This window comes from Gopherus flavomarginatus, chromosome 1 (assembly GCF_025201925.1).
Source record: "Gopherus flavomarginatus isolate rGopFla2 chromosome 1, rGopFla2.mat.asm, whole genome shotgun sequence".
Taxonomy (NCBI): Eukaryota; Metazoa; Chordata; order Testudines; family Testudinidae; genus Gopherus; species Gopherus flavomarginatus.
The window spans coordinates 180,595,357-180,608,478 of NC_066617.1; the positions used below are offsets into that span (position 1 = coordinate 180,595,357).

Consider the following 13,122-nt stretch of genomic DNA (forward strand, 5'->3'; position numbering starts at 1 on the left):
TAAACTGCCCTCCAAGCCCAGGATGAGGAGGTGCTCCGCTTGCAGCGGGCCCTGGAGGGGAAAACGCAGGAGTGCATGGCTCAGGCAGAGGCTCGCGCCGTGGCACAGGCTGTCGTCACCTCCCAGGCGGAGCGTGCCCAGGAGCTGACGAGACGATGTGAGGTGTTAGTGGCCCGGGTGGCCAACCGGCGGCGGCTTAAGCAGAGGCTTCGGCCGGTGACCACGGCCCAGGTCCGTGCTGTGACAGCCGCTCCCTTCTGGGACCCTGAAGTCTGGGACGGGACAGTGGAGGGCTCATCCTCCTCCTCGGAAGAGGAGGAGGGTGAGCGGGAACCTCCCGTGGCTCACGCCCGTCCTGTCCGGGAGCTGAAAGCCATAGGTAATCAGATGCAGCCGGAGGTCATGTGAACCTACAAGACGAGTGAGTTGCAGGAGATCATGAAGTCATTTCGCCAGGAGCCCGGGGAAGGTGTCTTGAGCTGGCTGGTGCGAGTCTGGGACAACGCTGGAAACACGGTGCTGCTCTTGTATTATGAACTGCGGCAGCTGGGGATCATGGCACAAGATGCACAGGTACGGGCGGAGATGTCCACCCTCGGTCCCCTTGCAGAGGGGCAAACGGAGTTCCCATCCCTATATAGGTGGCTGGCTGAGGCCATAGGGGCGGCCTATCCCTCAGTGGGTGAGTTGGAGACCCTGGTAAGCCCCTGGAAGACGATCTCAGAGGGGATCCAGGTGCTGTGGCAGCTAGGGATGGCTTGGGCTGTATCGACAGGGGGCACCGAGGGGCCCAACGACATGCTAGTGTCAAAGTTGACAAAGGTCGCCTTTATTTGTACAGCTCCAGACGAGCTGAAGCCCTCGCTCCTTGCGGTAGTCATGGTGGCAGATGGGCGGGTTGGAGACTTAGCAGCTACTCTCATGCAATTGGGGACCGCCTTGGCCGGGGCTCGGCCTAAGGCCGTCCGAGCCACAAAGGGCCAGCAGAGCAAAGGACAGGCTGGGAAGGGGCTGAAGAAGGGAGAAATACGAGTGCCGCGAAGAGTCTTGTGGTCAGATCTTTTACAGGTGGGAGTTCCCCGAGAAGACATCGACGGGCAGCCGACAGTTGACTTGTATAAACGCTGGATGCAGTTGCCCGCCACCAAGCGAAGCATGGGTCCTGAAGGAGAGAAGAGTGTGGAGCAGAGCAAGCCCGCAGAGCCCTCAGCCCTACCTGCGGACTGGCAGCTGCCCCGCTCCTACTGAGGGCGTGGTGGGTCCTCCGCCCCGTGTGTGGCAGCAGCCACCTACGGGAGGGAGGCGGGGGACCAACGCCCCTATGTACCCTTAGGGATCCGCTGGCCGAGGGGAGGAGTGCAACACGTGTTGGCCCTTTTGGATACTGGTGCCGAAGTCACGATCTTGCATTCCGCACAGACCCAGGGCAAGGCCGCGATGGTGAGGGGTCTGGGAGGTGCCGAGACCCCGGCATATGAGGTCGCGGTCACCTTGACCCTGGGGAAGGCCCCCCCGTTCCAAGCCATGGTCCTAGCAGCGGCCATCAGGGAATATATCCTGGGCATCGACGTCCTATGGGGTCGCTCAGTGGATACACAGTATGGCCTGTTTGCATTCGGTCACCCCTGGTATGTAAGTGCGGCGCGGGTGTGGGAGGCGCGGACACTGACGATCTTGCGGGGCGCCCCGCGTTGGGAGCCAGTAGTGCTGCCCCTCCCAACAGCCATAGTCTCCAAAAAGCAGTATCGCCTGCCGGGGGGAGAAGAGGAAATAACCCAAACGATTGACGCATTGTTGGAAGCCCAGATAATCCGGCCCACCTTAAGTCCGTATAACAGCCCCATCTGGCCGGTGCGGAAGCCCGACGGGATGTGGCGCATGACAGTAGACTACCGGGAATTGAACAAGGTGACCCCCCCGCTGACTGCTGTAGTGCCCGACATGGTTACTTTGGTCGAGCATGTCGTGGCCACGGCCCAGCCATGGCATGCTGTATTGGATTTGGCTAATGCCTTCTTTTCCATAGCCATCGCCCCGAGCTGCCAGGAGCAGTTTGCATTCTCCTGGCAAGTGCGGCAGTACACCTTTTGTGTGCTGCCGCAGGGTTGGAAGCATTCCCCAACCATATGCCACCAGTTAGTCAGTGCCGATTTGGCCCAAGTTCAGGGCTGCCCCAGACCCGCCACTATCACTATATCGATGATGTCATGATCTCTGGCCCCTCCCGCGAGGCAGTGGCTGATGCCCTGCATGCTGCCGTGGAGGGCCTGGAGTCGAGGGGCTGGGCAGTGAACCCAAAAAAGATACAAGGCCCGGCCCAGACTGTGGTCTTCTTGGGCATCCTGTGGGCGAGGCCAGAGCGCCAGATCCCCCAGAAGGTATGACAAACAATACAGAGCTATCCCACGCTGCAGACCAAAAAGGAGCTACAGGCGTTTCTTGGCTTACTGGGATTTTGGCGTGCCTTCATTCCCCACTTGGCCTTTTTGATACGGCCTCTACATGCACTAGAGCGCAAGGCCGTGCCCTGGCAGTGGACACGCAGTCATCAGACCGCCTTTGAGCTATGCAAAGACGCCCTGCTTACGCATGCCCGGCTTCACGCCCCACAGCCGAGGGTCCCCTTTGAGTTGGAGGTTACTACAGTGGCAGACGTAGCCTCCTGGGGACTCTGGCAGGCAGTCAGGAGCCAACAGAAAGAACCCATTGGCTTCTGGTCCCGGGCGCTGAAGGGGGCGGAGCCCGGCTATACGCCCTTAGAGAAACAAATCCTGGCGGTGGTATGGGCGTTGCAGGACATCGAGCGCATTACGGGCCCTACGCCCGTGGTGGTCCACACGCCCATTCCCCTAGGGCGTTGGGTGAGGGAGGACCCTGCCCAGACTCAGACCGGGGTCGCTCAGAATGCTACCCACTTTAAGTGGAAGCACTATTTGCAGCAGCGCATGTTGCTCGGCCGGCCCTCCATTTCCACCCCCCATGCTGTGTTACTGGGGGCGGTTACCTTTGAGCATGTGCCCTCTCTTACGGACGAGCTGCCACCGGTGGACGAGCTTGTGCCCACCTCCCCGGTGGGAGAGGCACCCCCCGTGGATCAATTGCCTGTAGAAGACCGAGAATATGCCTGGTTCACGGATGGATCAGCGGCATACACCGCTCATGGTACTCGGCAATGGAGGGCGGTAGCATACGCCCCCTATGCAGATGTGGTGGCGATGCCCTGGGGCACTGCTGGCTCCAGCCAGTGGGCGGCGCTCCGGGCAGCTACGCTTGCAATTGCAGAGTCCCCGCCCCGGGCATACCTTTACACAGACAGTTGGGTTGTGTACAAAGGCCTTCGAGCCTGGGTGACCGCTTGGGAGGCCAAAGGGTGGGAATTGGCGGGCTGACCCCTGTGGGGGGCTGGCCTGTGGCAGCAACTTCTCGACTACGCCCGACAGGCCCCCCTGGCCGTGCGGCATGTCGACGCCCACACCAAAGCCCAAACCGATGAGGCTCGGTGGAATGCAGCCACGGACGACTTGGCCCGAGGGGAAGTCGTCCAACTGGCCGAGCGGTACCACGAGGAGGGGGGCCACCGGAGAGCTCGGGCTACACAGTATGTGGCCCTACGGCAAGGCACGGCCCTACCCCTATTGGCCTGCCTTACGGCTCGGGCGGGCTGCACAATTTGTTCCCGGCTAGCGCCTATTGCCTTGCCAGAGCCGGCTGGTCGTATCCATCGTGCTATGGGCCCCTGTCAGGATTGGCAGGTGGACTACATAGGCCCCCTGCTGCCCGAGCGGCGCTGGCAGTACGTCTTTACAGCAGTAGATACATATACTGGGGTGCTGTTTGTGCATCCAAGTGCCACCGCAGCAGCAACGACCACGCTGACAGCCTTGCAGCAGCTGTGCTTTCGGTATGGGACCACCCGGACCGTGCAGAGTGACCAGGGGACCCATTTTACAGCCCAAGCAGTCAGGACCTGGGCTGCCGATGTGGCAATAGACTGGCACTTTCACCTCCCCTATACGCCAACAGCAAGTGGCCTTATAGAGCGTCTTAATGGATTGCTGAAAGACCAGATCCGCCGTCTCACACCCACCCACACCCTGCGAGGCTGGGCGGGGGTGCTGGAACAGGCCGTTTGGCTCTTCAATAACCGGCACTTGGGGGGAGGCCAGACAACCTTACAACACCTCACCACACCGCCCCACGTTCCGGTCCAGCTGCGGGTAGACCTGAAACACACCCCTGGGGTTCTCGATGCAGCGCAAGGGGTGGTGACCCTTTACGCCATCTGTTCCACCATCTTGCAAGTGCAACAAACGATAGCCCCTTGGGCCACCCAGGCACAGCTGGGATGTGAGCCCCCCTGTCTGTTTTGTGTTTCGCCAGTACGTGAGGGTCTTAGATTCTACCCCCGTACTGGTTGAGCGCAGAGCGCTCTCTTGCGTTGCTTTCGTGTACTAACGAGGGCGCAGGGACGCTGCAATGGGAGTGAGGGGAGGCCCTCTGTAACCTTATTCCCTTACCCCCCAGAGACCTTGTGAGCTGCGATTCCAGTGATTCAGAATGGCACATCCTGGAAAGTGTATGGTGGACCTTGCCGTAGCAAGAGCCGCGAGCAGCTGCAGTCCTGTCAACGGGAGAGGGCTGGGCCGTCGTACTACCGGAAGGGGACGATGGCCCTTGCATGGCGTTGCTCTCACAACTTTCATGGCACTCATTGTGAGAAGCATGGCGGTCCCAGCGGCAAGCCCCCCTGCCAATGCGTGGGTGATATTAGCGCAGACAGCCATTAATGCAACATCTTTTTGTCTCCCCAAGGTGCATGCTGTGGGGGCAGTGATGGAAACTTGTTTTATTGGTGTTAGTGCTACCCCAAATGCACTACGAACCAAGCAATATACAAGTTTCCCAAGGCCCATGACATATAAGGAGTTGTATATGTTATGCACGGCAAAGGCCGTACGTGATGCTAGCATGTATCCTTTTCGCCTGGCTAATGTTACTCCAGCGGATACCTGTGTGTATTTTCGGAATGCTACACGCGCTAAAGTAGATCTTACAAATGTGGAGTTAAGATGTCAGAATAAGATTGAGGTTTCTTTTGCTACGAGGCATTGCAAATTACCTGCCGGATGGTTTTTGTTGTGTGGGCGGGTTGCATATACGTATATTCCTGCCAATAGTGAGGGGGGCCCATGCACCATTGGCCGAGTAACCCCCCTGATGGTTCAACATCCCCAGGCAAATTATGCTCGCCGCCGACGGAGCACTATTTCTTTAGATTCTAGTTGTAAAGCCGAAGTAACCCGCTATTCGGAGGGGAGAGTGGCAGCTTTACTGTTTTCTTTAGTGGGTATTCCAGGCATGGTAGCGCATAACTATCATGCAGTTGCCCACCTTGCCTGCACTGTAGCTAAGTCTCTTAATTTGACTTCCATGGCTGTGGCTTTACTTGCATAAGAATTAGGTGAAGTACGTCAGGGTATGTTGCAAAATCGTTTAGCTATTGATTATTTGTTATTGTGACATGGGCATTCATGCAAGGATTTTGCTGGTATGTGTTGCTTTAATGTTACAGATGCTGGAGCTGATATAGCGATGGAGTTGCGGGAATTGCGTCATTTAGCAGAAGGCATTGGCCAGCAAGACGGGGATTCTTGGCTGCGGTCCTGGCTCACATCCCTTCGTGGTTGGGCAGCACATCTTGTTCAGGGCTTGTGCATTGGTCTTATCAGGATTTTAAGTCTATATGCAGGATGCGGTTTGTGCAGCTTGTGCTGTATGTGCAGCCGCTTGAGTGGCAGTCGGTGCTGTGGTTTAATTCATGCCGACTCCACCTGGTCCCTGGCACCTCCGAGTGCCTCTGAGAGTTGGGATTACCGTCCCGCAGCCCCCCCTGTCCCTGCGGACACCACTCACCCCCCGGAACGCCTACGGGCACTTGAGAAAGCGAGGGGAGGAATGTAGGGGACCCCGGAAGATATTGTTACGGTTTAAGCTAGGGCTTGCGCTTTCTCAAGGAGAGGTTATTAGCGGACAGAAGTTGCTAGCAGCTGCTGCTTTTAACCGGATAAAACTGCCCTGTGTGGGAAGCCTCGGTGTTTTGGGGAACTGCAGATTGTTTGCAGAAAGTCCCTGGCCCGAGGCCAGGGGAGGTGGCCATTGCTGATGGAAAGTCCCTTCTTGCATATGTAAAGGCTAGTTTGCATGCTATTAGCATGATGCTATAATTGCTGAGGGCCAGAGCTTGCGCATTGAACTTCAAACCTGACCGAGCTGTTCGGACGTTGAACTCCCCAAGCCAGTGGCAGCAACACGTGGAGTTCCTGTTGCGGGTGTGTCACTTAACCTTCATTAAAGCCAATTAATTCACCTGTGTGTGTGGGCCTCGTCCTTGCAGAGCATCCAGGCACGTAACACCAGGCCTGGTCTTGATGCACGTTAAGGACAGCTACATTATTTAGTTGCATCTGTCCCATTGACGACTGGAGATAATTTTTAAGTCTTCTGAAGCTGGAGAATGAGCATAGTGCTTCCAGAGTACTGCAAATGACTCCAAGAGCTTTCTTGACAGGTAACAGCTAATTTAGACACCATCATTTTGTATGTATAGTTGGGATTATATTTTGCCATGTGCACTACTTTGAATTTAAAGTTGAATTTCATCTGCTATTTTGTTGCCAAGTCACCCTGTTTTGTGAGATCACTTTGTAACTCTTTGCAGTCAGCTTTGGACTAACTATCTTGAGTAGTTCTGTATCATCTGCAAATTTTCCCACCTCACTGTTTATCCCTTTTTCCAGATCATTTATGAATGTGTTGAACAGGACTGGTCCCAACATAGACCCTTGGGGGACACCACTATTTACCTCTCTCCATTCTGAAAATAGACCTACGCTTTTCCTTATTCCTTATTCCTACCCTTTGTTTCTTATCTTTTAATTGGAGTGCCTGGCAATGCTTTCAGGATCATCTGATGATCTTTAATTTAATTTAATGACAAGCCTTTCGTTATCTTAATCACCTTCTGTTAATAAAGAAACTCCCTGCCCCAAGGGCAGAAACTGGGAGCAGCACAGAATTTATTACATTCCACACTTAAGCTTCGTCTGGGGCTTGGGCATGCATTGTGAGTAGATCTCAGGTATGAAACTCTGGGGAAGGGGGCCCAGGAACCACTATGGCTCATGGATGTTGAGCACGCCCTATTTTTTTCCCTGAGCACTCATGGAGCCGGTACCTATAGTCTGGGGATAAAACAGTGAGTTTGGGCAGATATAAGGAGAGAGAAGAAGCCATCCTGGCATCCATCACTGGGCAGACAAAAGGGGCCAGAGCTCTTGCAAGCTGAGAAAGACAGGTGCGTCACCCAGTGGGCTGAAGTCTATGGGAACAGAATAGATGTGAGATACCTGCTTAGGCAAAGATCTTCCTCCTAGGAAGACAAGGGAACCTAGCACCTTGCACTTTTATGGCTGCAAAGAAAAAGACTGGTTGAAAAAAACTATGTTGAACCAAGACTTTAGCTTATTAAGTTAAATCTTAGTCACTAGAAAGCTTATATTACTTTTTTTTGCTTATACACATTTCTAACTTTATCCCTTTACTTGGTATCACTTAATCCATGTTTTTCTGTTGTTAAATTCGTTTTACTCTTACTCTAAATCAACCCAGTGCTGTGTTTGAATTGATGTGAGTGTTAACACCAGTTACATTAATAAGCTGTGCTTTTGCCTCTTTAAAGGAGCAACGAACCTTATTGTTTCTGAGTGCTCAGAGGGAGGGCTGGGCATTTCAGAGCAGATGGTTTTGGGGAAGTTCAGGACTGGAAGTGTGTTGCACATAGTAACCAAGGCTGGTGGAGTCCAGAGTGAGGCTGTTGTGTCACAGGCAGGCTGCTGGGGTCAGAGCACTGAATCTGGGCTGCACAGCACACAGACATTCATGCTTGTCTGATGGCTGATGGCTGTGAGTCACAGCAGCAGAGCATTTAAGGTATCCAGAGTTACAGAACAGGCAGTGGCACAACCTCTCATTGGTCTGTACTGACCCCCCAAAATGTGACATATGCTGTCTGGATCACTGCATAACTAATGCAACTTCCCACAATCCCCTGCTCTAAAAAATACTGCCACTTTCAGTGCCCTGTGCCAAGGAAATGTTCAAACAAATTCCATATTGACAGGCCAAAGTGGCGGAACGGGGGAGGGATGCTTTCTTTTTTAGTCAGGCTCCCCAGGGGATCAATTCTGCTTGTGAGTAAGGTTACAGAAAGGCAGCTTTTCCCTCGATCTGGTTTTCCTGCACGCCTCAGCAGTTTTGAAGATGGTTGTATTGTTCTGCACCTTCTGTTTGCTGGACTGTTGGAATCTGACTGCATTCATTAACTAAACAGTTTGATTTAGTTATTTTAGGGGTGGAATGGGATGCGAGTGCACTGTATGATATCTGACTAGAAACACGAAGACCCTCAGGACCAGAACCCCAGCTGGTATAAACTGGCATCACTCCACTGATTTCAGTGAAGCTGTACTGATTCATATCAGATGAGGATCCAGCCCTGCATGTGTTATGTGAGCCAAGACCTGAAGAAACCTCCACAGTATTAGATACCTAATGCCTGTGCTGAAAAGTGAGGGGAACAATTGATATTTTCACTCCGCTGCCCCCTCCCCCCAAATGTGTTTGCAATCTACAAAAGATCTGGCCTGAAGCATCAACAAACACATACGCTAGAAACCACCTTTGGAGCCCAGCTGCCAGAACTAGACACAGGGTGATGGGCAGAGGCCCCTTTCATTTAGTCAGAACTGCCATCGTGAGAGGTATGAATACTCTTTCTTCAGGTACAGAGAAGCAGAATAGCAGAGATGCTTCAGCCCCCGCCAGATAGTTTCCCCACTACACAAGTGAACATCTGAATGTAGAACAAACTTTCCTGGGCTGTGCAAACTCTATTTGTGCACGTGTTGAGTTTTCACTGCCGGTTGCCCTCCCTTACCCTCCCCCACCCTTTCATGTTCAACGCATTCTCCTCTTCTCTCCATCTCTGACTCTCTTTCTCCTCTATTGTTCTCCACACTACCAAATGTCACTCCCTTCATAAAGCTGTCTGGCTTGGAGCTTAAATATTGCAGGGCAACTAAAACCCACCCATCAGAGCCGATTCAGTCATATCTGCTCAGTCGTGCGACAAGGTTGGGACTTTTACAGTAGGGAAGGAAAGAGACAAAAGTTCACTCTTCACTGCAGAGTGCCAAGAGAGAAGGAGGACACGTTCCTTTGGGGAAGTCTTTTACTGTGGCAAGTTGCTTGTTGGATGGCCTTAATCTATATATGCTTTCTTTTGTTTCTAGCTTGATCAAACCATATCATTTGGAATTTAAGGGAGGGATTTTCAAATCCCATTGGGTTTCAGTGGGACTTGTCCTCATAATTCACTTAGGCACTTTTGAAACTCCCACGCTAAAAGTAACAACCCAAACTTAATGTACTGGAGCCTATTGTTCATGTCAGACCTTGGGGGGTTGGTATTGCTGGTTGGTTTCTGGTAGAATTTTAGAAATCAGCGAGGGTCATATTTTCCAATTCTTGCCAATGCAGGATGGTTCCTTGCAATACCTTTTCTAGTGCTTTGTCCAAGTTAATTTTAATAGATAATTGGAGGGCTGTGCCAGGCAGAGCACATACAGCAGTTTAAGAACCAGTTCATTTACAAAGGCTCATTAAGTAGAAAGTGGAAAAAGGCAGATTTCTGAAATGTGTGATGCTAATTCAGAGAAGTTCCTGAGAAGGGGTTATCCAACTGCGACAAGTTGCATGTAGGATTTTAGACGAAAGTAGTCAGAAGCCATTTTTCTTTCTCTGTTACAGTGAGTTGTCTGTAAGATAAACAGTTTTACCATGCATAACAATGTCACTTTTTCAAGCTGGGGTGGAGGCAGTTCATTGATAGCAGAGGATATCAGTATTAGATCATTGCAAAGACTGCACAGTATCAGTGGGACTGTGTTAACTACACTGACTGGAAAATGAAGAATATATTGTGTAGATAAAGTAGTGATTTTTACTTAGTTGCACATGCCTGCTAATTGTCTGGTTTATTAATCAAAGGAATTATTTTAGGATTAAAGGAAATGCTATGTGGATTCGTAATAATGGAACTTTTAAATTAGTTTAGATAATGTATGTAAATAATGAAATCTTTATATTGTATTTGCTCAAGTAAGTGCTCAAATTAATACACTTCTTTGCACAACTTTAGTGGCTGATAAAGCAGCAATGTGTCTTGCTGTTTAAATCACATGTGCCCTGAAATCGTCGTTTACCTATCTTGCACATCTGAGGTGTGTGCATAAATGGGAGAATTACATCACATTCTCACTGGTTTTAACACAGAGATGTGAATTTAAATTTTCATGTGGTACAAGGGCCAGAATAATGACTCCATTTTAGTCTTGATACATCTTTATCTTGTCCAATGATTTGTGTCATTCCCGGAGGACAGAAAACCCCAGAGAGATCTCCCAGCGGTGGAGATATATTCCACTTATGTGGCCATGATCTTCTAGACCCATGTGATTGAATATATGCATTCAGCACCTTTCACTGCCTCACTTGCAACCTTTCACTAATCAATCTCCCTGGGACTTAATGGAACATTCCAAATCCCTCAGGAGCTTCAAATGGCCTTAATTTATTAAATCAGCCTGACACAGAAATGTTTCCCCTGCTCCTCCCTAGCTGAGGCCTCTTCCCCTCCATTCCCCAGAATTGTACTAGTCAAATGCCTTGAATGGTCTAGACTGAGTTCTGGACCGGTGGTAGCTTCTCTGTGTATAAAAATGTCACAACTTTAAAGTTTGTCCCTGCAGGACTAGAAATGGGAGCTTTAGAAAGGGGAGTTTTCCAGCTTCTCGGTGGGATTCCCACAGCACTGGCTTCTAGCCCTGGGAAATCTTGAGATTAGTCATGACATTTTTGTATAAAAATATTATTTTAGGTCACTTTGATAGACTTTTATGGTTTTGTTTTTATGAGCTGAACTCAGAGTAATGGAGGCATCTGACTTTACAGGCAGAGAGGCACACAAAATAGTTCCAATAACATTTTTGTAAACTATCTAAAAGATTCCTAAAATAGATTAGATGTAATGTGTATGGCCTGTAAAGAATTCAGGGCAGTGTAGGGTGGCATGAATAATCTCTTGGGATTACCCACTTGACTCAATTGTGATTCTATCACTTGCAAGTATGCAGTTAGCCCAAACTCCATGGTGATAAAACCTTTGCACTACACAACTGTCCTGTATTTATAGAATATATAAAACAAAATCACATTCACACACTTACAACTGAACATGCAAAACCCACAGAAAATTACTATATAGAAGAGCGGTCACGTGTACTCCTTGGCTGAGAAGTTATTGAATATTTAGAGCCACAACAGAGAGAGTTTACAAAGGAAATTTCCCTGGCTTCTTAGTTTTCCCTTCTCTAATAAAGGACTGTAACATAAGGCAAAAAGATTTTCAAGGCATAGGCTGTTTTGGAGAAATAGATAAGACTTAAAGGCAGAAGCAAGTTACGCATCAGTAGAAAAAAATGATTTAGTGTAATTTATGGCCATTCTTTCCTTCTCTTCCCTTAGATAGTAAGAGATGGGTGACTGGAGTTTCTTGGGGAACATTTTAGAAGAAGTGAATGAGCACTCCACAGTCATCGGAAGAGTCTGGCTCACGGTGCTCTTCATTTTTCGAATCCTAATTCTGGGAACAGCTGCCGAATTTGTCTGGGGAGATGAACAGTCAGACTTTGTATGCAACACCCAGCAGCCTGGTTGTGAGAATGTCTGCTATGATGAGGCCTTCCCCATCTCCCACATCCGGCTCTGGGTCCTGCAGATCATCTTTGTCTCTACCCCTTCACTGGTGTACGTGGGGTATGCTGTGCATCATGTGCAGATGGTGGAGAAGAAGAGAGAGAGGGAGCAGGCTGAAAGGCAACAGCAAACTGAGATGGATGAAGAGAGGCTACCCCTGGCTCCTGATCAAGAGAGCACCAGGAACACCAATGAAATCAATCCCAAAGCAGGCAAGAAGTTCCGACTTGAGGGAACACTTCTGGGAACCTACATCTGTCACATCGTTTTCAAAGCCATTTTTGAGGTGGGGTTCATAGTGGGCCAGTACTTCTTGTATGGCTTCCGAATTCTGCCCCTGTACCGCTGTGGCCGGTGGCCCTGCCCCAACCTTGTGGACTGCTTTGTATCCAGGCCCACTGAGAAGACAGTCTTCATTATGTTTATGCTGGCTGTGGCCTCAGTATCCCTCATCCTCAACCTTGTGGAGATCAGTTACTTGATCTTGAAAAGGATTCGCCTGGTTTTCAGGAGGCCAACAGAAGAACAACTGAGGGAGATCCCAGAGAAGCCCCTCCACTCCATTGCAGTCTCTTCCATTCAGAAGGTCAAGGGCTACAAGCTGCTGGAGGAGGAGAAGCCAGTGTCCCACTATTTACCTCTGACGGAAGTGGGGGTAGAAGCCGGTCCCCCTCCATCTTCTTTCAAAGACTTGGATGAGAAGCTTGGTATGGGGCCCCTGGAAGACCTATCCAGGGCCTTTGATGAGAGGTTGCCATCCTATGCTCAAGCAGAAGAGCAGAAAGAGGAGAAGTTAGAAGCAGGGGAAGAGGAGCAGGAGCAAGAAGAAGAGGAGGAGCAGCAGGAACCAGAAGAAGAGCTGGAGGCGGAGAAAGTGGCACTGGAGCAGGAGCCACCAGGAGAGGAACTGCCTTCAGTGCCTACTGAACTGACAGCTGATACGAGACCTCCCAGCAGGCTAAGCAAAGCCAGCAGCCGGGCCAGGTCAGATGATTTGACTGTATAAGGGTGTGGGGAGCAACTACACACACACACAAATCACAGATGTTTTTAAACAAAGTGCTCAAAGGTTCATTTAAATATTTCCTATTGAGATTCTCAGCTGGAAAGGTGCTATCATCGTAATTGCACCTTATCTGTCCTGTATGTCCCATGGCTGGTGCTAGCTATCATGTAACATACTCAAAGGAACAGTTTCTTTTTTTCCAGATGCCAGCTCACTACTCCCAGTACCTATGCTATACACAG

At 50.5% G+C, this 13,122-nt stretch overlaps 2 protein-coding genes across 2 annotated transcripts; both read left to right on the forward strand.

Moving 5' to 3' along the window:
* Nucleotides 1–1,437: 1,437 nt before the first annotated feature.
* On the forward strand, nt 1,438–4,551 carry LOC127043232 (uncharacterized). Its single transcript, XM_050937074.1, is given in 4 exon segments — nt 1,438–2,166; nt 2,169–3,320; nt 3,417–4,301; nt 4,525–4,551. Coding segments are annotated over 4 exon segments (2,793 nt in total).
* Nucleotides 4,552–11,653: 7,102 nt separating this feature from the next.
* On the forward strand, nt 11,654–12,880 carry GJA8 (gap junction protein alpha 8). The gene has a single exon (XM_050960009.1). It carries the CDS (start codon nt 11,654–11,656, stop codon nt 12,878–12,880), a length of 1,227 nt encoding a protein of 408 aa, XP_050815966.1.
* The last annotated feature ends 242 nt before the right edge of the window (nt 12,881–13,122 follow it).